The 25969-nt window shown below is 44.0% G+C and overlaps 1 protein-coding gene across 1 annotated transcript; it reads left to right on the top strand.

Moving 5' to 3' along the window:
* Window positions 1-715: 715 nt before the first annotated feature.
* On the top strand, window positions 716-25895 carry LOC142084078 (prosaposin). Its single transcript, XM_075154162.1, has 14 exons — window positions 716-882; window positions 11732-11865; window positions 12892-12966; window positions 13676-13801; window positions 14073-14267; window positions 15181-15324; window positions 15868-15924; window positions 18738-18851; window positions 19798-19893; window positions 20099-20285; window positions 20449-20600; window positions 22232-22312; window positions 22870-22977; window positions 23574-25895. Exons 1-14 carry the CDS (start codon window positions 840-842, stop codon window positions 23607-23609), a joined length of 1548 nt encoding a protein of 515 aa, XP_075010263.1. The 5' UTR covers window positions 716-839; the 3' UTR covers window positions 23610-25895.
* Window positions 25896-25969: the final 74 nt, after the last annotated feature.

The raw sequence follows: 25969 nt of genomic DNA, 5'->3' as shown, positions 1-25969 counted from the left end.
GAGCTGCTCTAGCAGCTCTGCGCAGTCCTGGAGAGCCTGGCTTCTGCCTGTGGACCAGCTCTGGCCCTCAGCTGAGCTGGTTTGGTTCGTTGATCCAGTCGGAAAACACTGCATTTTTTTCTGGGTTAGTTTGCTGTTCCCAGTTGGCTGAACCAGTGGCAGGAGTAAGAGAGATCAAGTCAGTTCAGGCTATCTTAATTGTACTTTTAATTACTGTTCCTTTCGACCACACAGATACCTAGTTGCCCAGTGACAACAGGGAGCAGGAGTCTGCCAGGCACAGCAAGGAAAAACAAGCACCCACCCACCTCCTCAACCCAGGCAACAAGACGGGAAGCTGTGCCATGGCACATCTCCTCCTTGCTGGTGTGCACCTCCATGGGCTGCCACCAGCCGAAAGCGAGACTGGTGGTACCTATGGGGACTCTCCTGCCTGTGGTCTCCCACCGCCCCGGGGGCACTGCCTGTGAAGGGCCCCGGGCCGCCGCTGGGCGAACCGCCGGGCAGGGCCGTTTTAAGCGGCGGGGGCTCACACCCCCTACCCAGAGAAGGCGGGGGAACTACGGCTCCGGCTTTTGGCACGCCTGACTCTCCGGCGCGGTGGTGTCAGGCACCGGCGCCATTTCGAGCCCGTGTGAGGAGACGCGGCGGCGGCGGCCGGAGCATGCGCGGGGGGAGTGAGGGGCGTGAGGAGCTCGCCCCCTCCCCCGCGCATGCGCAGCAGCCCGGCGGGGGGGGGCGGTGCGGCGGGCGAGCATGCGCAGTGGCGTCCCGCGCAGCCTTTATATAGGGGCGGGGGGGGCGGCGGCGGCGCCGCATTGCAGACGGGCGCGGGGGCGATGGCGCCGCAGTTCCTCTGCCTCCTCGGGCTCCTGGCGGCCGGTAAGCGGCCCGGCCTCCGGCTCCCTTTCCCCCTCACGCTTAGCCCCGGCGGTCTGGGGGCGGCGTTCCTTCACCACCGAGGGCCTGCCCGGGCGGGAGCGGGCTGAGGGCGGCCGGCGCTGTGAGGGGGCGGGGGGGGGGGGGAGGCCGGGCCTAAAGCTGTTTCTCTTCTCTTCTTCCAGCAGGAGCTGCCGGGCCCCGCTGCCGAAAGCGCAGGGAGAGGAGGCAGCGATCAGGGAGGGTGGCGGGCGGGGGGAGCCCTGACGGTGGCGCAGGCCGGTTTGGGGTCTAACGGTCCCGCCAGTACCGCCGGGGGAGCAGGGCGGGGGGGGAGGGCAGCGAGCAGCGATTTCAAGGGCGCCTTCGGGGTGGAAAAGCTGTCTTTGGGGTGGGGGAAATCACCCATGAGTAGCGCTCAGGTAAACACAGGGAGAAACCCCGTGAGAAACCAGCCTTTCCCACTGCTGGTAGGAAGATGACTTCCCGATGGCACTGTGGTAACATCGGATCAGTCTGTATCCATATCTGACACTAATCGGGCAGCTATATCACCTCCTAGAGCCAAAGAAGAGCAATTGGTAGAAACTTTTTCTGCCAGCAGCTCTATTTATATTTGGCACTTCAGGGGTAGATGAGTGTTAATCCTCTTTTCAGATGGCAAGAGGTAGCCTTTTCTGTTGCGTGCTTTTAGCAGCCTCATTTCATTAGGGTCTCCTGCTCCACGTGGAAAATTCCACTAAGGTTGCTGCTTGCTGCCTTGCCTGTTGTTGCTGAGGTGAAAGTGGTGGTAATAGGGGGATATTCTGCCTTTAGCGTTAGGACTAGAGGTTAGAAAAGGCAATGCTTGTATTTTGTACTTTGCATAAGCTAGACAGAGCTACAGAAATGATTCATAGACTGACTGAAAGGGTAATACACCTTCAGGTTGTGGTATGGAATGGCTAGAAACCCCAAAATTGAAGGTCTAATACAGTGATGCACACGATTTTTTGGATAATTTTCCTTTAAATAAGACAATTTTAAACCTAGAGCTTATTTGCTTACGAGTTTAATTTCACAAGTCAACAAAAAAAAAAAAGCCTGACTAGCTGTTTAAAAGCCATAGGAATAACCAACTGGCAGACTACAGTAAATTAGGCCTCTGAGATCTTGCATGATTGTACACTAGTCTTGTACTTAAGTGGACTTTTAATGTACTGGTATGCGGACATTTTAATGGAGAATCTCAGACTTTTCAGGCTGGAAACAAGAAAGCAAATGTCAGCTTTCACTCTGCATGTTTATCTGCTTTAACAATATGACTTTTGTGTCTGCTCTGCACTGAATTAACTGCCATCAGTTATCATTTCTATTGGGACTGTTTCCGAATCACTAAAATCATTGTAGTTTCTTGTGCTTTAAAAGTGAAAAGGATTTGCCTTGAAGTATCCACCAGGTTTCCCATTAGTGTATTTAGGGAAATTGTAATGAGAAACCAGTTCAGCAATGAGAGTTAGCTTGGTCTACCTGTTAAAGGCAGGCGTATGCAACTGAGCATAGCAGAAGACTTGTTAGGCCTGTTTTTCTTTAGGAAGTCACTGTTTTAACACAAATAAACACCTGTCTTTTTTCGCCGAGGTTCTGTTATGAATATTAATTGACTCACCCCTATGATGGTATCGTGCAGATTTTTCTGAAGACTTTGCTGTGACAACTTGAAACACCGTTTTCGTCTACTAAGCTAACTAATTAGCTGTATCAAAATCTAGCCACCCTTGGCGTATCCTAATGGAGTTACTTGGCTGGCTTACAGCATGGCTGGTAGGCCATGAGGGTTTTTGGTTGACCTACTTACAGTGCTGCTGTGCTTCTTCCCTTTAAGGGAGACACGAAGGAATTAAAGCAGGCTGTGCAGGACTTGGGATCTTTGGATTGCTGATACGCGCTTTCATTATTGCTTGTCTTTGAGACCAGGAAAGGTGGAGGGCTGGGTGCGCAGTTAAAAGAGAAGTCAGTTTCTCTTGAGCTGATTTTTTTTTTCGTCTTGCTAAAATAAAAGTTAAACTGGGAGTGGAAAGTAAAAAGTTTGGGGATGTGATTATTTCACCCCCCCTATAATAGTAGACTTAATCTTCCTTCCTTCCAAGAATTGAAACTAGTGTATAATTCCTCTAGCAAACACTGGTCAGAACATCTGGGGACAGGAAAATTGAAGGCTGAGCTAGTCTGACTTGAATTTTCTGGAGGATGTGGAAAAAGCAGATAATTGAACTCGGACTATGCTCTGTAGTTTGCAGGCTTGCTATAGTTGGGAATGTGGTTTCTAACAAAAAAGCTAGGCTGGTGCAGCCCACTGCTGTAGATGAAATTAAGCAAACAGTGGAAGGTGTCTTATTTTTAAAAAATACATCCCTGTTTTCTTAGAGGAATAACAGGGAGTGCTGTGGGTATGAGGCACCTTACGACCATCACATAACGAAGCGGTGCTTGGATAGTGCACCAGTCATGTGGCTTGTGTAAACCTGCCCTTGCACAATCTCCTCCTTGTTTGCAGAAGAAGTATAAATAGAAAGAGTTGTTCTTGGTTGTGTCTGGGAGGAGCTGCGCAAGCTGTTCTGCATGGTCACGGTTGCGCTCGGTGAAATGCGTGATCGCATCTGCAGAGCTTTGGAAATCTTATGCAGTCTTTTTGTAATCTCAGTTTGTGCTATTCAGCATACCACAAAGCAGCTGTTCTGGGAACCTCCGAAAACCAAGATGATGTAGAGCGTGGAACAAGAGAGTGGGAGCTTGTCAGCAAAACTGAACATGTCTCCATCAGGTGATGGTGATCTCAGCTGGGACTCTCCCTGAGGTTGGACTGTGCTGTTTCAGGGAGGGTTTTATGGCATAACATGCAGGAAGATTTTTACCTTGTATCTGTGAGGGAAGCAGGACCAGTTATTGCTGGCTGCCAGTGGGTTTTTGTTTCAATGTCTCATGTGGATCTGATTCTTCAGAGCAGGTTTGGGGCAACGCCTTAGAACTACATGACAAAAAAAGGGTTTGGGTTTGTTTTTTCTTTAAGGATTTACTCACCGTCCATTTTCTGTTTAATTTTTTTTCTTTATGTAGCAGCTTTTGTATGCAGTTAATTTGCTGCTATTAAGATAACAGAGTTCCTATTGCAAGTTAAAAGGGGTACTTCTGTGGTCTTTGAAGTGTGTGCATGTATTTTGAGGCAATGTTTGTCTGTATTTGGTCAGGGAGCAATGTTTAATTTCAGATACCAATATTTTTCTTCCTCTTGGAGTGAGGAGTCTCACGTTTACACTGTTTACCCTGACTAGTTTTTAAACTTTGTTCTCTAGTTCTGTAAAAGTCTGTGTATAGAGAGATTTTCTCGGAGATGCTGAATAAGTGAATCTTGTAGTGAGATTTCAAGGCTTGTTTTTTCCAGGCATAACAGTTTAAAATCCTTCGACAATGTTCATATTGGGATACAAGCTATTAGTATGCAGAGATTAGGGGTTAACACTTTCTTCTTTCCTGCTATCAACTGCTTCATCGCTGTGCTCCTGGGTAGGTTATTCTTTCACCTTGTGCATGACAGTTTGCCTTTTCTAGGCTCTCCCATCGCTAACTGCTGTCCTCTCTGAAGCTGCTCTTTAAAGTGTCCCTTTTCATCCCTCTGGCATACTTTCTCTGCTCAGCTGCGGGGGTCTGATGTCTTCCCTTTCCTTCCTTTTCCCTAAGGGAGCTTCCTGTTGAGTTGAGAATGCTCTTCTGGCATTCATCCTGCATTAAAGCACTCCTCTGGCAGCAGTGTGAAAAAGAGCATTGCTCCCGAGGCTTTTCTTCTGTTTCTTCATGGTGGTGTCTTGAACTGCCCTTCTGTTTTCTGAAGTTTTTAGGTGCACCTGTGCTTTGCTGGGGCTGCAGTGTAACCTGTGGCCAGGCATTTTGTCTTCTTTTACAGACGTGGCTCTCAACGTAACTAGCAGACTTTTCCATTCTCTGTGGTGTGAATATATTTGCCTGGTGAAAGGAGGATGTCCAATACAGAATTTCTGCAGAGACTCGCATGAAATCTGCTTCCCCCTCTCTCCCTCTTCCCCCTCCCTGCCTCCCCCCCCCCCAAATCCAAACAAACCCAAGCCCAACCCAAAACAAAAACAGAAGGAATGGAGATGGACAAGAAGTATGTTCAAAACATTTAGGCATATTTCTACAGGGATCTGCTGCAGGGAAAAATGCTTCTCATAACTTCTTGGGAATATCTTAACATATTGTATGGGATCGCTTGCTCCTGATGACTGCCAGATGCCGTTGAACATCCAAATATAGATTCTGTCATAGAAAAAATTTAGATTCTTCAGGCAGAAGTCGGGACTTGCTTGGCAACCTGGTAGCAACCTCTGGTCAATGTGGAAATCATGGTTCTCTTGCAACCTTTATAGAAATTGGGACAACTTACTGGGACAGTAGAGCTGATTTTACTGTTCTCTGCTATCTTTAACTTTGTTGTGATTGCCTGTATGTACACAAACTGCTTCTCTTAGCATGCTTGTCTTCTGGAGAGGGAAGCAAGGGTGCATCTGAGGTAAGAACCATGTTTTACAGCAGAGGTAGCGTACCAGAATGGGAATGCGCTCCCCACTTTGAGGAAGAGCCCAATCATGGCAATAATTCAAAACTCGTTTCTCGTGAATTGCACTAGTTACAAACGTTTCAGGCTTGATATTTGATCAGTAGATCCAGGACAGGAAGACTCTGATTTTTAACTGTCATCTGGAATAACAGCTAGTCGGATTTCATGTTTCTTCTGCAAATTGCCTATAATCTCTCAAATACTGTGGTCATTTTACTGACTTATTAATCCATAGGCATAGTAGACCTTTGGCATGCGTTACTAGCACATGGTGTGGTTACAACTTTTGAAATTTTACTTACACTCACTAACTGACTAGAGAGGCTGTGGAGTACTGAGCCCTTCAGATAACTTCAGGTTGAGGCCACTCCTTGGCTTGTTGACACTTTGTAAAATTTATTGAAGACAAGTTGATCCCTCTTGACTTCTTTAACTTAAACACACTTTGCTTTTGCAGTTCCCTAAAGAAATGGAGAAAAGTCAGTAACTAACTGAGCACAGAATGGCAGAGACTGATGCATTCACTTCGTCTATGGGCATTTCTGGGAGATAATGAATGGTCTTTGTTTTAGCATTGCCAAGTGGGACAGCCTGGGAAAGAGCATCCTTCCTGATGAATATGTTAATATACTCGGAACAAATGAGACTGTCATAAAGGCATAAGAGTTGACAGCACCCACATTTGACTTCAGCCCATTAAAGTGAACAGCAGCTCAGCTCTTTCCTTTCCTTGCCAACTGCAGGTTAATTTGTCCATAAAAGTGCTGCTCACACTGAGGTTTTCCTAGCAGTTTGGTTTGGAGGAGGCTTGAGTCTTCAAGCTGAATTTCTTTGTGTTCTGGGCAATAGTTTTCTGGTTTATCCTCTGGCTCTTTAGGGAATCTGGCCCATATGAATCCCTCTTCATAGAAGCTTATATAAGGTGTTAACTTTTAAGTATGATCACGAAAGTCTCATTAATAGGTTCAGTACAGCTTTGGAGGGGATTGCGTAGAATATTTTTCTGAGAATTTTGGGAAGAAATTCAGGCTGGCTCTCCCTGGAAGAAGAATAACAAATGCTTGAGGGGAGGGAAGGCTATCCTCAGGAAGGGTAATTACCTAACAATTTTCCAGTAGCTGTCCTTGCAGAATGGTAATCCAGCTATTACAAGCTTCCTTCTAGGTTCCTGTTTCCTGAAGAGGAGTGGAGAGCTGAACTATGCTTTCACGTGCGTGGCTCTAAGCTTTCCAAGTAGAAAAGGTGGTATTGTCTGAGAGGGCTGTCACCTCTACTTCACTAACTTCTGACTGTACGTTAGCATTTCCATTCCAGATGCCTAGTGTCGAGGAAGGAGATCATAGTTGGCATTTGCTGCTTTGAAGAGGTGTCTGGGAGTAATACATAGTTGCTGAAGTAAGTAGGATAGTACCACTGTGGGAGCAAGCTGCAGGTTTCCCTTTATCTCTGCAGCCTTTAAACTGGGTTTTGTGTGAATTCCTTGGCAGGGCCCCACGTGATAATGCAGTAGCTGTCACTTGTCAGGACTGTGTTATTGGCGTTCTGGCAGTGTTAGGTTGCTGACCTGGGCCTCAAAAGGTTTCTTCTTCCTTTCTGCTGTTACACTTCAACTTGTGGAGTATTTTGATTATGTTGTTGGACTCCAGGCTGTGTTTCTGAGGGAACGCTTGTTCTGGGAGATGGCTTGTCTGTCAGACATGAGCATCAGAGAGGTCAGAGTGGGTATGAATATCTTTTTTCTTTGTTTGCTGTTTTTTTTTTTTTGTTTGGTGGGGTTTGTTTTGTTTGTTTGTTTTATTTCAAGAAGCTGCAAGTGTGTGCAAGGATCTTAGGATGCCTGGGGCTGTCAGCTTGGCTAAAAGCCCAAAAGCTGAAGTCTTTCAGATGTGAAAGACTGTACCCTTTACACGTGGATTGCGTTTTTACCCCCCTTCTCCTTCCTCCTCCATTTTCTTTCACTGCTTAATTTAGGAAAAGCTTGGTGGAGCAAAGACCGTTCCTTCTAAAATTGAAGAAACCACGTCTCTGAAGCTGTTCAAGAAGGGAGGAGCCAGTGAAGAGGGCGCGTAAAGAAATACCCTGGCCTTCACAGATAAACTTGTTTGGTGCTCTAAAAATAGTGGCTTGCAAAACTTTGGGGAAGGGGGGCAGGTTTGGGTGAGCATGACGCGTGACTGTTGAGAGCTAATCTACAGAGAAAGGAGAAATCTATTTAGAAATTGATAACCTTAGATAAAGAACAATATATAAAATAAAGGGATGCCAGAGATAACTAAGAAGGTAATCCCATTGGGTTTATGCAGCAAGCATTAAGAATCGTGTGAGGTAACTTGACAGTGCTTTGTTTTCTCTTGGCTTGCTGCTGTGCTGGGGATGTGAAATGCCACATTAAGGTGTCGCTCTTCTTGCAGCAGAGGCTATTTGGAGGGAACAGGCAGGATAACTGTTAAGACTTAAAACCGTTCATTCTGTTGTGAAACAGCACAAGGTCTTAACACACTTCACTGGCATATTTGCTTTTGTTGTCATGTAAGTCAATATATGAGGAAAAATGCTGTTTCATTTTCAGGAGAACAAGCTAAAGGGAAAAAGTAGTGGGAACAGTAAAGGATTTCAGGCTTTTTGTGAATCTGCAAGATCTGAATTAGTGCAGAGTTGTTTAGTTTTGTTTCTGTTTTTCAGAAAGGGAGAGTGGATACTGTTGCAATTAAGGTGCATCCTTTCATATTAGACATTGAGTTATGTAATAAAAATATTTCAACATAATACAGAATAAACTAGTGCAAGCTTAACTGTATTTAAAGTCACTGTGGAACATGGAAGAAAAGAAGCCATGCTTAGTGTGCGTCGTCTTTGTTCTGTAGCTGCTCTGTAAAATGTGCCCAGCGATGTGTGGTCCTAACAAACAAATTTGCCTAGTCACCGTTTGACCAGAAAGATCTGTACTGAAGGCATCAAATGTAGAGTTGTCTTCTCAGAAGGAAAGAACTTCCCCAGTGTCCTTTGTAACTGAAAGGGCACTGCTGTTCCTCCATTTTTTGTTTTCTGTAGATAAGTATTCATCCTCATGGCATAGCTGATTCAGGTTTCCTGAGTCTATTGGCTTTTTTGACAGAAAACTTATGAAGATATTTTGGCTTTTCATCTTGCTCTGATGTTGTGCAGGAGTGAGGACTTTAAATAATACCAATGGGAAGGTGTTTGAGGTGCTTACTTGCATCCTAAAACTAGTTTTCAGTGTTCGCTGGCCTGTGAACAGTTTGATGCTTGTCATTCTTCACTGTCCCTACTGGTCTCAAGCTCTTCTGAGATTTTGTGGCTTTGGTCTCCTGTAGAGGATTGCAGATAACATCCTTATTCTCAAATCCAAAGTGACTGTGTGCCCAGTGGCAGTGCTTTGAGCAGAATCTGAACAAAATACGGCTGCATATGCCTTTTCTGAGAAATTACTCTTTTCTCCTTGCAAACTGGTGAGACATGCGATGCAGGGAATCTGTGCAATCAGAGGCATCACGTAGTTAACCTACTGTCAAAAATCAATCTAATTTTAAGACTTTTTTTTTTCTCCCCCGCCCCCGGTCTGAACAGAATTATCTGCAGCCTGCACTCTGCTCACCTCAAAAGGTCTCAGACTACTGCCTTGCTCTTTGGTTTTCTTCTGCCTCAGTATCGTAACCTGACAAAACCCTGCTGCCTTGCCGATACTCCTTGCTGTGTCCTGGCAGGTCAGAGCATTAGTGACTGACTCTGTGTGAGCATCTGTTTGATACAGAAGCCGTGCAGCAGGGAATTTGTTAAAGACATACAGCCAAAAAAGCTGGTAAGTAAGCATAAAGCTGAAGCATAGTGTTTCTTTTGTCCTGCACTTACACTGACTAGGTTGGAGGCTACGAGAAAGAACGAGCAAGACTGCCAAAACTGGGTATGGATCTGAGAAGTCATACAGTGACAGGATCCTAAAGTAAGAAGCCGAACAAAAACTGAAAGTTCATTAAGAGCTAGATCAAACCAGTGCAAGTTACGGCATGAACGCCTCAGTTTGGGTTTAAACAGCTTCTTAGATCAGGAGTTTGAGAAACTGCTTGGAATAACTATTGTTGTAGTTTTATAGTTTAGCTTTGTAATTTTACAGTGTGTTTCAAACAGGGGAGGGGGAATAATTTGATTTACAGAACTAAAGGCATGGGTTAAAAGCTGTACTTGTAAATAGTGGGAAGCCCTTAATTCCACTGTTTAAAGTTGAGGTCTTGCTTGGCTTTAGCCAGACTTTGACCCTGCCTTGCAGAGCCTTCCTCCCACTGTTCAATACCAATATCTGAAAGGGAAGAATAACTCTTTCCTTCAACCAAGTGTATACTTGGTTATTGTCATCCTGCCAGAGCTGACAGCTATTTGGCTGACTTTGAAACTTAACTATTCCTAGTGCTTCCAGATGAATAATGCTGTAATTTAGAATAGGCAGGCTGTAAATATTTTGCTAACCATACATTATTAGAAGGTTTGAGGTCTTATTCCTATAGTCTATAAGCAATCCTAGAGTGCTGTCTTGCTGAAGAATAATATGCAATCTAGGCTTTTTGCTGGGAGAGAGGGTGGCAAACTTCATGTTCTTGTGTAGAAGATTAAGTATGCAAAGCACATTTTTCTTAAAATAAATGGGTCATTCCTCTGTGAAATCCAGTGTAAACAGGCTTTATAATTCAACAGCTGAAAAGGCTGCAGAATGCCGCCTATAAAGCAGTGTTTATCTGGCTCTGTTTGATGTGTAGTGGCTGTGTACCTAGTAATGCACCAGTAATTCAGCTGGTAAGTGGATCCTCTAATTGCTCAGAACTGAGACGTGAGAAATGGAAAAGTGATTGTTCATCTGTCATAACCTTACTAGAAGCTTCGTAGGAATCAAACAACTTAATTCCTGCTTCTTGGTTGACAATGTCATTTTACAGCATTTTGTGATGTGTAAACAGCATTGTTGTGAAGGTAATGGCTCCTAAACAACACCTGTACAGCTAATAGGTTTGAGTGGGCATTTTTTTTTTTCCTAAAACTTCGACAGCAGTGCCTTGTAGGCTTAGACCACGGCAAATTTCCTTGGAGCCTGTCTGCTGTAGGAGTTTAGGAGTTGTTTCTTCATAGGTTAGGGCAACGTAGGAGATCGACTGCTGAAGAAACTGAGCCCACGGACAGATAAGATGGTTTTAGAATACTGGGAGAAGTTGGGTGTCCAGTCCAGATAGCACAATTAAAAAAAAAAAAAGCTTGGAAAGTCAGCCGAAAGGTGCAGTTGATTAACTTGTCCTAGTACTTACTAATAATGCAGATCTTTTACATTTCTTTAGGAAGACTGTCCAGAAATGGTATTCTGTATTTTACTTCAAAACTTTATAGGTTGCAAGGCAATTCCATGTGGGGTGGGAGGTAATGTCCAGACAGAGACTTGCACTTTTTTTTTTCACCCCCACAAATTTTTCTGTACACAGTTGAAGAACCTGACCAAGAGGAAACAAAATCTAAATAGATTTAATGGGTTTAAAAAATGTATGATAGAACATGTCTCGCATCGTTTTCCGTCCTTCTTTTGCTTTGACTTTCTTGAAACTTTCTCTTTATGATCAGTGTCTGCACCTGGCACTTAGGTTATCCGTGTAATGTGTGCCTTGTTGTGGCTTCTAATCCAATTAGTTTCCTAGCTCTCTCAGTTGCTGTATGAGAAAAGGGTGGTTCACCTGGGAGAAGGAATGCAGACAACAATTACAAGCTAGATGTGACTGCTGGTTCAGAGTTGAAGTGACTGCAAGGACAGGAGAACAGGGGCATTGTAGCTTCGGGAATCAGCTGTCTGAAGTGTAGATTTCTGCAATGAGCAGTTTTTCTGTTTCAAGTCAGTTCTTGTGTGCTAAGCAAAGTGGGGTTTTGGTTTTTTTGTGTTTTGGTTTTTTTTAAAAACAAAAAGTGGATGATGAGGGAATGGACTGTTGAGGTGCTGAGACTCCAGCACTTCAGTAGGGAATTTCAACTGTTACGGTTTTTCTGAGTTCTTTGGCTGTGTAATCTGTATTTGGGACTCATTCTTATGTTTCAGGTCAGAAATTGCTGGATTGAAATGTGCTTAAAAATATTAGTAAACCTAAGTGGCGTACTGGAGAGGTTGTGGTTATACTATACAGCATTAACCTGCTTGATTTGGAGTGGAAATCATTCAAGTGTGCAACTGTGAAAGAACGATTCTTTTTTTGGCAGCTGTGGCAAGCCCTGTTTCGTGGCAGAAGGAGTGCGTGAAGGGTCCAGAGGTATGGTGTCAGAATGTTCGGACAGCAGCGCAGTGCGGAGTGGTGAAACACTGCCAGCAGAATGTCTGGAACAAGCCTACTGTAGTAAGTATCAACTACCGAGACTTCTTCCCACCTGTGGTTGAGGTAGCTGGTTTCCATATGCTGATGAAGATTTTTCAAGTCTCTCGGAGTTAAGTGCTACATAGTGCCTTAATTCGGGTGCTAGATAAAGGTTGCTTCCCACTTCTCTGCCTTGCACAACTTGTCTGCTGACTTCTCCTGTGACCTGTTGCACAATCACCGAGCAATGTGTGGAATGGAGTTAGTGGATTTCAGACTCGTTCCTCTTTATTAAACCGATCCCTAATTCATAGAGCCTTTTCTTACTCTTAATTTGAGCAATGCCAAGTTGATAGGCTTATTACAAAAAAAGCTGTATGCTTCTTTAGGTCTTTTTCATAAGTTAATGTTCCACAAAAGATGCAGCATATGCTAAATTATGAAAACCATGACAGTAAATAATGGTACAAATGTTAATTTACTGTGGCTTTTCAAGTTGCATTTGTACTAAATGTGAGTGCTGCTTTACTAGATGCAGCTGTAGTTTGTGGTATTGTTTCACAATTTTCTAGGGGAAAAAGGCATTTTACTTACCGGTGCATTCAGTCCACCTTGGCTATATCTGTGCCGAGGTGTGTTTCAGTTTGTGGAGAAGTATGGGAAGGGAGGAATGTCAGAATGGCAGAGCACAACTAAAATGAGTGAAGCTGCCTGAAAAGTTCTTAGATTTCTAGTAAGTGTGTACTCTTTGAAGAGTAAGGTAAAAGAGGTTCAGGAGAAGGCTTCTCGGGGCAATGTATTTTATATTTCAAGGAAGATGGGACTAGGTGAAATGAGCAAGTGGTAGCATGCTTGCTTCTTCATACCGTGTTGATTTACTGAAGAAACTGGAGCTGGTCATGCTTGCAATAGCCTTTAATAAACACCTCTTCCCATCCCAGCTTCAGCCAGTATTTCTTCTTTAACTTCAATTCCAAATGCGATGCTCATTCTTCACGTTGTTACTCGCACACTGCATTTGCAGGTACTTAATTCTGTCTCAAAAAACCTCTCTACTTCTCTCTCCAGAGCAGTATCCCCTGTGACTTGTGTAAGGAACTTGTGACAGTGGCTGGCAAGGTTTTGAAGGATAATGGCACTGAGGTAAGCAGAGCTCCCCTTCTTGCCCCAAGGCATTATTTGATTTCATTGTCTTAACAAGATCACAAGGTGAACGGGTGGAAGAGTCGTCTGCATGATGTTTTCCCAACTTAAGCAGCAGGTGTTGAAAGGGGCCAGAGTACACGGGAAAAGGCTTTTAAACAGCCTCTCCTGGTTTAGAGATTAGTGAATTCTAGAGCCTCTCATGCTCTAACACATCCCTGATTGACTGTAGATGCTTAATAAAATTGTTCTTGTGCCAGTGGGCCATCGATCTTAAAAGGTGGGATACTGCAGTCTCCAGAAGTGGATGATTACACCAAGTGGACTTTATTTTGGTTGTGGGCGCTTCTTCCCTTTTTCTTTTGTGAACCTGGGAGTACTTTACATAAACAAATCACTGTCCCATTAGTCCATAATTTCACTTCCTCTTCTTAAATGTAAATGTTCTATGCTAGCAAGACTCTGTTGTGGAGGAGGCTTTGCAAGCAGTATTTCGTGTTTTCACTTCGGCAGGGTCTCATCGAAGGTCTAGGACTGGGGAAAATAGACCTGTAGTGTAAAACCGCGTTCTAGTTCTGCTTGCCAACTGCCTGGACCTACCTGAGTTCAAGGGGCTTTTTTTAGGCTTGGTGTTGTGCATTTTGGGAATGGAAGGAGCATTTGAGTGATACATATTTTGATAGTTTATAGCCCGCCTCATCTTTTGTAGGATGAGATCCGCTCTTACTTGGAAAAGACGTGCGAGTTTCTTCCTGACCAAGGCCTGGTCTCTGAGTGCAAAGAAATTGTGGATTCCTACCTACCAGTTATCATGGATATGATCAAAGAAGAGCTAGTAAGTAGATAACAGTTTGCAACTGTTGGAATGAAAAGTTGTGCTCCTGTTGATGCCTGAATTTCTCTTCTATGTAAGATTGTGCGAATGATCCTTCAATCCCGTATGGATCACTGGTGTTGCAATTAATGGTGTAAATTTGAAGACTGCTTCCTTGCTGTGAAACGTTTTCCCTTCCTATCATGTTTTGGCTGAATGACTCTCTACTGTGAACTTCATATAAAAGTGCTATCAGTCTAGAGCTTTATGTACGTATCTTACCTCTTCCTAGGATAAACCTGAAGTTGTGTGTAGTGCCCTCTCACTGTGCCAGTCCCTTCAGAAGCACCTTGCAGCAATGAAACTTCAGAAACAACTCCAGTCCAATAAGATACCAGAGCTGGATTTCTCTGAACTGGCATCCCCATTCATGGCTAATGTGCCTCTTCTCCTTTACCCTCAGGACAAACCCAAGCAGAAGTCTAAGGTAAGGGCGCAGTGCTATTCCAGCATGCAAAAGAAGTGCATGTTTTTTGCCGCAGAGCTTCAGTGCTCCTTTGCGTAAGAACTTATTGGTGATTCTTGGTAAGGTGGTACTGGGCACAGGTTAAGCTGATGTACTTCACCTGGGTGACTGTCTCCTGTTGAATTTTTGTCTTGCTGCATACAGACAACAACGTTTTTCCTTAACCTGTGGGTTTAAAGCTAAGTAAGATGATAGCTGCAGCCCCTGTCGACCAATGTATAATCTTGGATTAACAACCACACTCTATAAAGACAAATCTTGTGCTGGGCTGTTCCCATCCAGGACTGTAGTAGTCAAGCAGGTCCTACTGGAAACAGTTTCTTCTGAAAGCAGGTTTGGCACCAGCGTTCAAAGGAAGAATTCTCCCACATTCTGAGTAATCTGCTAGCTGTGCCCTTCAGGGGAAGCATTCGTCTCTGAATCCAGAGGTGACAGACTGGATCAGAAAAGAACAAATAGTTGACAAAGGGGAGTAGATGAGACAATGAACTTGTGAGTAGAGGCTGAGTCTTGATAGCAAGCCTAGATGTGGGAGTTAAACAGGCGAGTGGGTGGAGAACAAGCAGGTAAGATCTACGCCAGATTTGGAAACCTTCCCACTGTGGTCTGTAACAAAACCAAGAGATTTTGAAGATTGGGTATCTTAACAGTTATCTCGGGTTTCAGAGCCAAGTAGGTACCTAATCTCCATCTAGTGGCTGGTGCACAGACCAGCAGTAGCTTGTCTATTCGTATTAGCTCAGGCTTTTAAGTATTCTATGTTAAGGTTTGTATATAGTTCAAAATAGCTTTTAAAACTTGGTAGTAACGAAAGCTTCTAAGAAGTGTTATGTGAAGATACGTCAACTTAAGTTTCCTTTCACTCTTTGTCCAGGGAAGTGGGGACGTATGCCAAGATTGCATTCAGCTGGTTACTGACGTTCAGGAAGCTGTGAGGACAAACTCATCTTTTGTAAAGTCTTTGGTTGCTCATGCCAAGGAGGAGTGTGACCGTTTGGGACCTGGAATGTCTGATATGGTAAGCTGTCTTTTTTGTTTAAAAACTTGTTCCTGCATGCAAACATAAAATAGCTTGTTCAGTGCCTTAATTCTCTCAATGTAAACTCTATTTAATAAAACAAAGGAGAGTGTGTCACATGTAGGATATGTTACACGGTATAACAATAACAACACTGAAATCACAAACTTTCTGGTCAAGAAAGTTGGGTGGGGTGGTGTGTATGGGACTGGGGTGGGGGAAAAAGACTCAGGATTGCTGCTAGCCCTTAGAGGCCTTTTTCATAAAAATGATCTGGCAGGGTAATGTGGTGATATCAATGAGGGGGAGTGCTTTTGCCCTGAGAGGAAGAGAAAAGGACTCATCAGATAAGCAGCTATGTGTGCGATGATTGTGTAACCTGAAATGCCATCTTACATTTGGGACAAGCTCTGAAAGACAACAGAATAGTTATTAAGTAGAGCAGGTAAATTAATACCTTGAGGTGTATTGGAAAATTATAGATTAACTCTACAGCTTAAGTGATTTCATATTTACAAGACTTTCTTTTCCCACTTCCTGCAGTGCAAGAACTATATCTCTGAATATTCTGACTTGGCTATCCAAATGATGATGCACATGGTAAGATCAGTAGAATATAATATTTGGTCTCAGTTCATTTTTCTGCTTTGTGTAGCTAACTTACTTGGAAACAGGAAACATTTACTGCAGTAAAAGTCTGGGGAGAGCCCTTGCTCTGTAAGTCTTGGTGTTAACGCTTTGAATTTGGCATTTAATTGGATAGTAACTTCAGTCTCAAAATACTTTCTTTAGCACTTTCCTTTTCTTTCACAACCACTTCAGCGGTGCAAAAGGCACTCTAATCCTTTGAAACACAGAAGATGTGTTACATAGGTTCGTTTATACTCTTTTATCTCAGTCCTGTACTTATACCACTTCCCCCCTCCCCACCAAATACTGTGTAAGCATATTAGAGTTGGTCTTTGTCACAGTATTGCAAAATCGGTTCAATGTGTCTATTTGAAGCAAGACTAAACGTCCTTCTTCTGGAATTGCTATCTCAAGACGACTGCTCTCTGGGCTCTTGATGGAGCCATGGAAACTGAGTGGTACTGCTCCAGCTCTGGTCTTCTGCAGCAACATACAATGTATTTTACCTCTGACCACCTCCATAGCACCTCTTTATCCAGACATCTCAAAGCCTTTAAAAAAAAAAAATGGGTAAGCCTTTCCGTAGTGCCTAGATGCCACAACAACATAAAAAATTGTAGGTGAATTTACGAATAGCGTATGTGGCTGACTTGAACCTGAATTTGGCAACACAGTGGCCTTTTTTTGTTTCCAGTTGCTAAAAGCTACTTAGAAGCTCATACTGCTTAAGCACTTGGGGGAGGAAGCAAATCTTTGTTCCGACAACAGTTAGTTTCTCATTTTAAGCATTGCAATGCAGTGTGTGGTTAATACCTGAAATTGGAATATGACCACACCTTGCATCCGGCTGAGTGTTGTTCAAACTCTTTGGAAGTAGTCTTGCCCAGGATGCTTTCATAACTTCACGTGAATAATGCTGGTTAGCACTGTGCAATTAAATGTGAGTTGCTGTAGCAATGCTATAAGGATCTTTGGGGTGGGAACTATGTCATATTCCATCATCTTCATGGAAAGAGTATATGCAGTTCCAAGCGCTTGACGTTTTTTTTTCTCTTAACTGTTATCTTTAATTTCTCCTTTCTTCCTCTGTCTCCAATCTCCCCTGTCAACAGAAGGATCAGGTAGGTGAGCAACTTGCCTGTGGTGATAGCCTGCTTGTAGTTCACTTGCTCTTAAAGGGCTTGTAGTTCACTTCTTGCTCTATTAGCTGTGTACATGGTGTGATTGTACTCAGTGTTGACAGATACAAGGGATATTTATGTGATTAAAACAGCGAAAGACTATTGACTTCCTCCAGTGGATCAGTCCTAGTTCCAGCTGCAGATACCAGTTTGTGCTACTAAGATTTCAGCTTGATTATGCTTTGCCCGGCAGAGCAGAAAATATGCTCGCTTTCGTACAAGAAGGATAGATGTGGAAAAAGCATGCCAGTGGCTCCTGTCAGCTTCTGGTTTAAAGTCTGGGCTCAAAAGGGCTTGAGTGAAGCTGTCCCCAGGTCTTTTCTTGGTTAACCTTTAAATCTAGGACAATGGGATAGATGTTTGGAGTATATGAATTGAAAAGAAGATGCGGGAGGCCTTTAGGCTCCTGCTTCCTAGAGCTATTCGGGCTTTTAATTTAACAAGTCCTGGGAGACCTTGTGTCTGTCACCTCTCTGTGAGAGAACATGTTGTGTGTATGTGGGTGTTGCTGTGACATTAATATCTGGAAGTGCTTCTTACAATGCATGAACCAAAGGGCTTGACTTAAAGGTACTGCCTGGAGTACTCTGAAACAGCACTGTGTCTTTGAGACACTGCTTTTGCCTGTGCATGAGGTTTTGGCATGATGTATTAACTGTTCATAAGCCTCTGCTGTAAGAAGCTTGATGCCGTGGTGACAGGGTGGGGTATGATCTTCTAATTACCCACAGGACCAAAAGTAACTTTTTTTAGCTTAAATAGACTTTAGGTAGGAAAGTTCCAAGTTTTTGTGTATTAATCTGTACAGCCTTTCTCGCTTTGTGTGGGTATAATGTGGCCTCCTTAGAGCAGTTTGCCTCGTGTCCGACGTTTATTTTTGCATTTAGTAATGTACTTTTCTAAAACCTTTAAGAAAGACTTAGAAAGCCTTTTTAAAGGCTTTGTTTCCGTTTGCTGTTTTCCCTCTTACCCTGAAAAGAACACTTGAAATGCAGTTACTGCACATATTTGTAAAAAGGGTTAGGCTTAGTTTTTAACGTGGTTACCTTTTGTTTCTTATAGGCTGTGTTCAGTAATGCGGGAATCTGTTTCTGTTTGCAAAATGTGATGTTACTGGCTGCTTTAAAGAAGGTAGTTTGTGGATGAGAAAAGGAGTCCTTTCTTCTAGGCATTTCTTTCAGCTTTTGGGTGAACTCTGAAGTCAGGATAATGACCTTCTTCTGTGATTACTTAAAGCTTTCAGGGGAGCAGCTTCACGGGTGCAGGTCTAATGTGATGGTGGTGGCCTGTTTTGGTGTTGGTAGTTCTTAAGTCAACTCCTTTGAAGGACTTGCATAGTGTATTAGCTCATGGTAAATGGGGTTTTTAAATGGATGTGGCCTAACCTTTTCCTCTTTTAAAGGAATTGCTAAATTTCATCTCGTAGTTGTTCTGCCTATAACCATATCAAATGCTTTGGCAATACTTGAAGTAGAAGTAGTCATAAAACTTCTAATTGTGTTGGAGCCTTTTAAAACTTTATTCTCTGTGCCTGCTCACAGGCTCCATAGAAGGGGCAGCGTCTTCTAGAATTTTAAAAATTGCTTATACATCTCTTTCCAGCAACCAAAGGACATTTGTGCCATGGTTGGGTTCTGTCCTTCCGTGAAATTGGTTCCCCTTCAGACTCTGGTGCCAGCTCAAGTGGTTCATGAAGTGAAAATGGAAACTGTGGAGGTAGGATGGACTTTTTGTACTTGACAGCTTTGCCTTTCTTTTTGCTTTAGCGTATTGAACTAGGTGAAACAGAAAAATACGAGCTTTTCTGTGTAGAATAATCCAAGTCTCCCTGCATATAAATTCCTGGCCTCCTCTTGTTTCTAATGCTGATCTGTGAAGTAGGAGAGCTGGCTGATTTGTTAGAATAGCAGAGCCTAGGCTAAGCCAAAGCGATAAGGTAATACTTCAGGATTGAAATGGGAACTCTTGTTCCAGCAGTAGAGTCTAGCAGCCATTCTAAATGACACTTCCAATGCTAGAGGGCAAATTGCTGAATTTGAGTTTTGCTCTACATTTGGAGTTATGCTTCGATCCCTTTTAAAAATGGGACAGCACTCTGATGAGTGATCAGAGTCAGAATGCTGAAGCTCCGAGTTTGAGAAGCACCTTAGGTTCCCATGGCCTTTGGGTGAGTCGTGGGCTGAGGTTTTTTGGAAAGGAAAATCTCTTTTGAGGACAGTTAACTTCTGATTAACAGGCTCCAAACAGTTTTCCTCAAGTCCCTCAATTTCTAGGTTTCTTTTGCAAAAAGGGGGGTGCTCTCAATTCTAGGAAGTTTCGTCTTCCATTAGTGTATTTTAAAAAACACTTCATATTTCCCTTGACTCCAGTCACTGTGGGGCTGCTTATTTCTCCGTGTCTACTAAATTCAACTCCCCTCCTTATACAACCTGGGGATTGTAGTCTTAATTAGTCATATAAAATGACTGTTGATTCAGAATGCTTTTTACTAAGACCTTTGAGGTTGGTTTTGGGTTCTGCATGACCTTTTGAATTCAGCTCAAACTGGCCAGCTAGGTAAATGAATTAGTGTGCTGCACCGGAATATGAATGCTGTTGGACTGATCTTTTACGAATTGTCCGTGCTGATTTATTGTTTCGTATGTTTCTTCTGTGTATTCAGAAAGCCTCAGTTCAAGAGAAGAGTCTTTCCTTGTGTGAAATATGTGAGACCATGGTGAAAGAAGTGACTGGCCTCTTGGAGAGCAACAAGACAGAGGTGTGTAAGTGGTGGAAATGGTACCTCTTCCTAGGCTTTGGCTAAAATGGGGCTGTGTTGGAGGGGGAACGAGAGTTAATTTTATTGCCTGTTTTCATGAGAGTAAGATTTCCATCCTGGATGGGACGGAGTAAGAAAACATGTACTTATGAATTTAGTCAGATTTCTATTCCTTATTTGCCACACATCCTTCATTGTGCTTCAGGAGGAGATTGTACATGAAATGGAGGTGATCTGCTACCTGTTCCCAGCAAGTGTCAAAGACCAGTGTAAGGACTTCATAGATGTCTACGGCCAGGCTTTGATTGACATGCTTTTGGAGGCAACGAATCCTGAAGCTGTGTGTGTTATGCTGAAATGCTGTGCAGCCAACAAGCCTCCACAGCAGCCAGGTTGGTAATGAGGAGTCAGTAGTGTTGCAAAATGGGCTAGTTCACCTATGATTATATCTCTTTTGAGGACACCTGCTTTAGTACTTTGCTGATGCTGCCTCCTTTCTTCTATTTGGGGGAACTACCTAAGCACTGACACTTGTGGCTTTTTTTTCCTTCTCAGTTTTAGTGAAACCTGCAGGTGGCTTCTGTGATATCTGCAAAATGGTGGTAGCTTATGCAGACAAAGAACTAGAGAAGAATGCCACGACAGCTGAAATTGAAGCTTTACTGGAAAAAGTCTGTCACTTCCTGCCAGAGTCTGTCAGTGATCAGGTAAAGCGCATGTGCAGGAGGCAGGCTAAAAAGCAATGGTTGGGAACCATCCTTGTTGATTTGTTGGGTTTGCATAGGTCCTACAGTGACAGTTATGCTTACCTCATTTTCTGAGTGTTTCACCTGATATTCTGTCTACATGCTAATTTTAGGTGCGTCTCTCAAGTGTCTCTACTTCTGCTATAACTGTCCAGGTACTCATAATGGAGGTCTCTGTGTTTGGCCAACTGCCTTGGTCTCCGGCTGGAGACAAACTGTCCACAGGTGCAGCCGGGACTGGCTTGTGTCCAGCAACCTGATCCTTCCTAGGTTTTTCCCTTTACTAGTTAGCACCAAAGCATAGCAGCTTTTCATGTGCAGTAGAGCAAGAAAGAAGGGAGCGGGCTTGAACTGAGGCAGTCAAATGACCACACAGGCCTTGCTGTGTGGCAGCCTGCCTTCCAGCCAGAACACGGCAGATGAAGGTGAACAGAAGGACGAGACATCTTGCAGAGTATTCAGAAAAACTAGCGAGCAGCATCTCATGATGGTTTTTATAAGAGTAGTCAGCGTAATGCAGGTCAGAGTTGAAGGAATCTCTCCCTCTGCTAGAGGCTGAAAGGAGTTTGGGATGCAGGGGGGATTAGGTTGTCGCACTCCCCATCCGTGGGGGTTGGCAGTCCTTTGAATAGATGCAGACTTTTGAGGGCCTGAATTGGCTGGCTGGATTGTTGTACTAATTTGCAGTCCGTAAAAGTTTGCCTGGAAATCCTCTGAGAACAGTGGGTGGGAACAGCTGAAGGTTTTTTTCCTCCACACTGATCCTGTTCAGGGGATTAACAAAGTAATTGGAAGTAGGCTGGCATAATTCCGGTGAGACAGTGAAAAGCAACACCTGTTAGACCACTGCTATCAAGACTTACCTGGAAATCTTATTAGGTGGTTGCTGATGTCAGCAAGTGGCAACTGCTTGTAAGTTTACTAGGCATACACTATCCAGGCTTAAAGCACCTGTGAAACGGCTATCCCTGCTAACTGCTCTGAGGCGGTTTAATAGCTGTGGTTCGCTTATTAATCGGTGCCGTTAGTCTCTGCTGAGACCGTCGACATCTTTCTGTGCTCTGGAGATGGCCTCTCCACTAGAGGGCTGACTGTTCTCGATGGGAAGCGTTCGTGCTGCTCCTGGTCTGAAGTCAAGAGTAACTACTTGGGCTAAAAAGTGCTTAAGAGTCATTACTGCGTTGCTGCCATCCTGTTCAGGATGTTTGTCTCCAGCTTGTTCAGTGTGCTTACCTCTTGAGACAGCACTGATCTCCACGACTAGAGACTAAGCTTTGCAAGTCAAAGCCCCTCCTGCTCGGTTCTTTTCCCAAAGCCTGTCCTGCTTGGTTCCTTTCCTTTTCACCCCTTTCTCATCATAACCTGTCTGCAGACAGCTGCAGGCGGGTATGAGCTAACAAAAAATGATCTAGTTGCATGATTAGCGCAATGCTGAGTCCTTTTCAGCCTGCAGAGCTCAAGCCTCTGGTTTATCAGTTTGGAGTGTATTATTGGGGTGTTCGGAGTAGTGTACAGGCCTGCCTGCTGAAGACCCTATCTTCCTTCTTCTAAGGCTTTAACACGAGAATCTGTCAACCTGTGTTTTGTTACAGTGTGTTCAGTTTGTGGAACAGTATGAACCGGTGGTTGTGCAACTCTTGGCAGAGATGATGGATCCCACTTTTGTTTGCACTGTGAGTATTGTGTTCAGTTCTGTTGGGTTTGGGCTCCGATACAGTCCTGCCTATTCTTCTGTACGCCTTTCAGTGCCTCGCATGCAGAAACTCTGCTGGAATAAAAATCAGCACGCTGAATGCTTGGGGCAAATGCGGTTGTGCAAGGCCTCGGGCTCACTGAACGGACAGCTGTCTGACTGCCAGCCTTGTGCAAGGAAGGGTAGAAGAAAAGAGCTGCCAGTGGTTAGCCGCTGTTGAGGTTCAGTAACAAGGTGTAGTGCGCCCTGAATGTGATGAGAGGAAGTTAAATGACATTTCTTGAGAAGGGTCCCTTTCTAGAAGCTCTGTTTCTTGAAACTTAATATGAAGAAGCAGTTGCGGTAACTTAATTCTTCCTCGTGTCAGATTACTGCTTCATGTCCACTCGTTCAGCTGCAAGTGTCGCTGCAGTTGTCAGTTGAGCATGGTACTGTGGGAGCTCCTGAAGGTCAGGTGGAAGCTCAGACGTAAGGCTGGAGTTGGGATCTCGTGGTCCAAATAGAAAGACGCTGACTCTGCTGCTGTTCTTTTCGCAGAAACTTGGAGTCTGTGGATCAGCTAAACAGCCTCTCCTGGGGGATGATGCTTGTGTCTGGGGTCCAGGTTACTGGTGTAAGAACATGGAGACTGCTGCTCAGTGCAACGTACGTAAAGCAGGATTCTGCCTCAAGTTTCCTATTGGTTTTTGATAGCTCCTTATAGGCTACTTTTCCAGCTCCTATACCACACTTTCAAGTGGATGAATTCCAGTTTCAGGAAGCAAAAGGGTACTAGCTAGATGTCGTTGAGTTTGATTAGAGGGTCTTCCATAGCCCTTAGCTTTCTTAAAGCAGACTGTTTCCTCTCCCTTGCGTGCCTATCCCCTACCCGTCTGCTAGCATTTCAGAATCTATAGTAAGGTACAGTGTGAGCTTTATACTTAGTCTGTGTTCGCGCAGCCAGCAGACTACGTCACGACCTCTCATCAGGCTCTAAAAACTGGCTTCCAGTATTGCTGTGGGCTGATGCTTTCTTTGCCAGGCCTTAATGGCTAAGGGTCATCAGCATTCTTTCCTGAAGCTTCTGGGTGGGGACGAGGTTGTTATTTATTCTAGTCCTCTCTGGAATCACTTATTTTAAGAAAAACAGAATTGCTCCCAAGATCTTGGCTCAGAATAAGGCGTTGAATTGTATGCGTAGATGCATGCTCGTTTGCAAACAGGCTTTTTTCCACTAACATACACTATTTCTTTCCCTTTAGGCTGTTGATCACTGCAAACGTCATGTGTGGAACTAGAAGAAGAATTTCCAGTTCTGAAAGTTTGCCGTGGCTCTTAAAAATGCGGGCCGAGGTTGGCGGAGAGCTGTATCTCAAATGTCCCTCTCCTCTCTGCCTCATTAACAATTTGACCTTCAGGTTCCTTTAGCAGTTCTGTAGCAGTGCTGCTGTTGAAGGATCAGATCTTCATTGTTGACTTAACAAAGATACTTCTGATTGTACAGTTTAACTCATTATGCTCCTAAAAATAGTCAGTGTGTTGTAGACTTTTAATTGATAGGCTGAAGTGTTTTTTTTAGGTGCTGGGAAGAATGGCAGAGAAGGTGAAATGAGACAAGATTATTATCTTTTAATTTAAAAAAAGAACAAGATAGCGGCTAAACTTTCAAATGTCTTTCTGTAGTCAGCATTGGGAAGATTACATGCTTTGCATTTTTAACATCTGGCTGGAATATTAATTTTCTGTGTAATTGTAGGAGAACTCTAAGGGATAATGTTGAATCTGAGAATCCCTTCGGCTGGAATTTTCAAAGCTCTACAGATGCAGAGGCGGGGACTTTGTATGCCCAGCTAACTTTCGTCAAAGTAACTGGTACCTAAAAAGATACATTTGCATTTCAGTGACCACGCTTTTGCATTTGAGTGACCACACTTACAGCTCCTGGTGTTATCATAGCTAAGGAAACCCTCCCTCAGCCTTGGATCATGTCCTTTTTATTTCCTTGGACTACTTGTTCTACTGTCAAGCCCTGTACAGTGGGATTTCAGTCTTTTGACGCATGCTGGCGTACGTAAGGAATGGCTCCCTTTTTTCTTATCCTAGTTGCTCAATTCTGCTTAGTCTTGCAGCGTCCTACATGCAGCCAGCCGGGTGCCAAGGAGGTGGAGCGAGCTGGGTCGGTAGAAGATGGAGGGGAGGAAGTCAGCAGGGGCTGTGCGTATGTCAAAGTGAGTTCAGCATAGAGGGTAGAACACATGGAAAAATGGTTTTTATTGTAAACTGCTGTTTTTTTTCCTTGATCTGTTTTTCTCTCATAGCATATTTTAGTCATCTAAAACTTCAGAGGCGCTGTGAAGCTCATGGGCAGTTTCCATTGCTGCCACCCGTTCTCACTGACACTCGCCCTTCTGAGTAGTTTGAAGTATAAATTTTTTTTCCAGAGTTCCCATTTCTGTTGGGAAACGCATCCGAGTAGCAAGCAGAGATGGCAGATGGTAAGAGCACTGTAGTAGGTATTTGGCAGCTCTGCTGGCTTACCTGACCGCCTCTGCAGCATCCCACTGAAATGGCCTGAACTTCTGAACAAAAGCCTTTCACGGCAGGCTGCTACCCTGGAAACAAGTCAGGCCCTCGAGGTGTAGGGGCCTCCAGAATGGGAATCATGCTTGTGTTGCTTGAGACGGACCTTGCATCCCCTACCAGCATTTAGTGCGTAGTTCTGATCAAGTTAACCCCAAAAATAGGCACCAAACTGAGGAGACCTTTGGGAAGGAGGAGCTGGGCAGAGGGGGAGCTTTGAAAATTCCAGTCCTGTTCAGAAAGGTGCCGGCGACTGCTACTGTTCTGTGGTGTCTTGGGTGAGGCAGGGGCTCCGGTAACAACGCTTTAGCAGCAAGCAAAGTCATTTTCTTGCAGTTTAATGGAAAACCACTCGACTGCAGCTTTTTTGTTACTACGTGTACATACTAAATGTCTGGGCAGTGTTGACAGATAGCAATACCGGTTTGTCTTTCCTGTTTGCATTTGTACAGAATGCTGAAACACTCATGGCTTTAAAAAGAAGAAAAATAATTTCCCCTAAAGATGTAAAATACCTGCAGCTTTCTGTCTTGGCAGGCTTGTGCAGTGGTTCCAGCGGTGTATCGCAGTTGGGGTAGATACGCCAGATAGGAAATGGGCTCTCTTCAGCGTTGCCGCCCTGGAGGTACGGGTTGTGTTACACCACGGCATGTAGTATGGTATTTGATCTTTTAAACTGGACGGCATTCTCTTAACATGATTTTTTTGGGGGGGAGGTGGGGATGGATTGACACTTGCTCTTGTAGGTTGGCAAGGTTTTAATTTTCTTGGGTTTTTAGTAGTGAAGGACTCATGCTAGCGACCTGTGGGGCGGGGTGAACCGGGGGGAAATCCTGTGCTAGCGCTGGGAGTCTCTTTAGTTTTCTCCCTTCCTGTGGACTGTGGCACCTGACCTGCTTGAGTTATGCTGGGGGGACACGTGCAGTTGCTTTCTGAAGAACATTGTCTTGATTTTTGCACAGAAGCTTCCTTAATGAACAATAAAAACTTCTGTAAACCGGTAAGTTTATGTGTTTCATTTCCTTGTTGTGTGCTAGTTGCTGAAGGATCTTGTTAGCTTCCCCTGCGGAGCCGGGAG

Source organism: Calonectris borealis, chromosome 7 (genome assembly GCF_964195595.1).
Source record: "Calonectris borealis chromosome 7, bCalBor7.hap1.2, whole genome shotgun sequence".
Classification (NCBI taxonomy): domain Eukaryota; kingdom Metazoa; phylum Chordata; class Aves; order Procellariiformes; family Procellariidae; genus Calonectris; species Calonectris borealis.
This window is presented reverse-complemented; position numbering and strand designations above follow the sequence as displayed.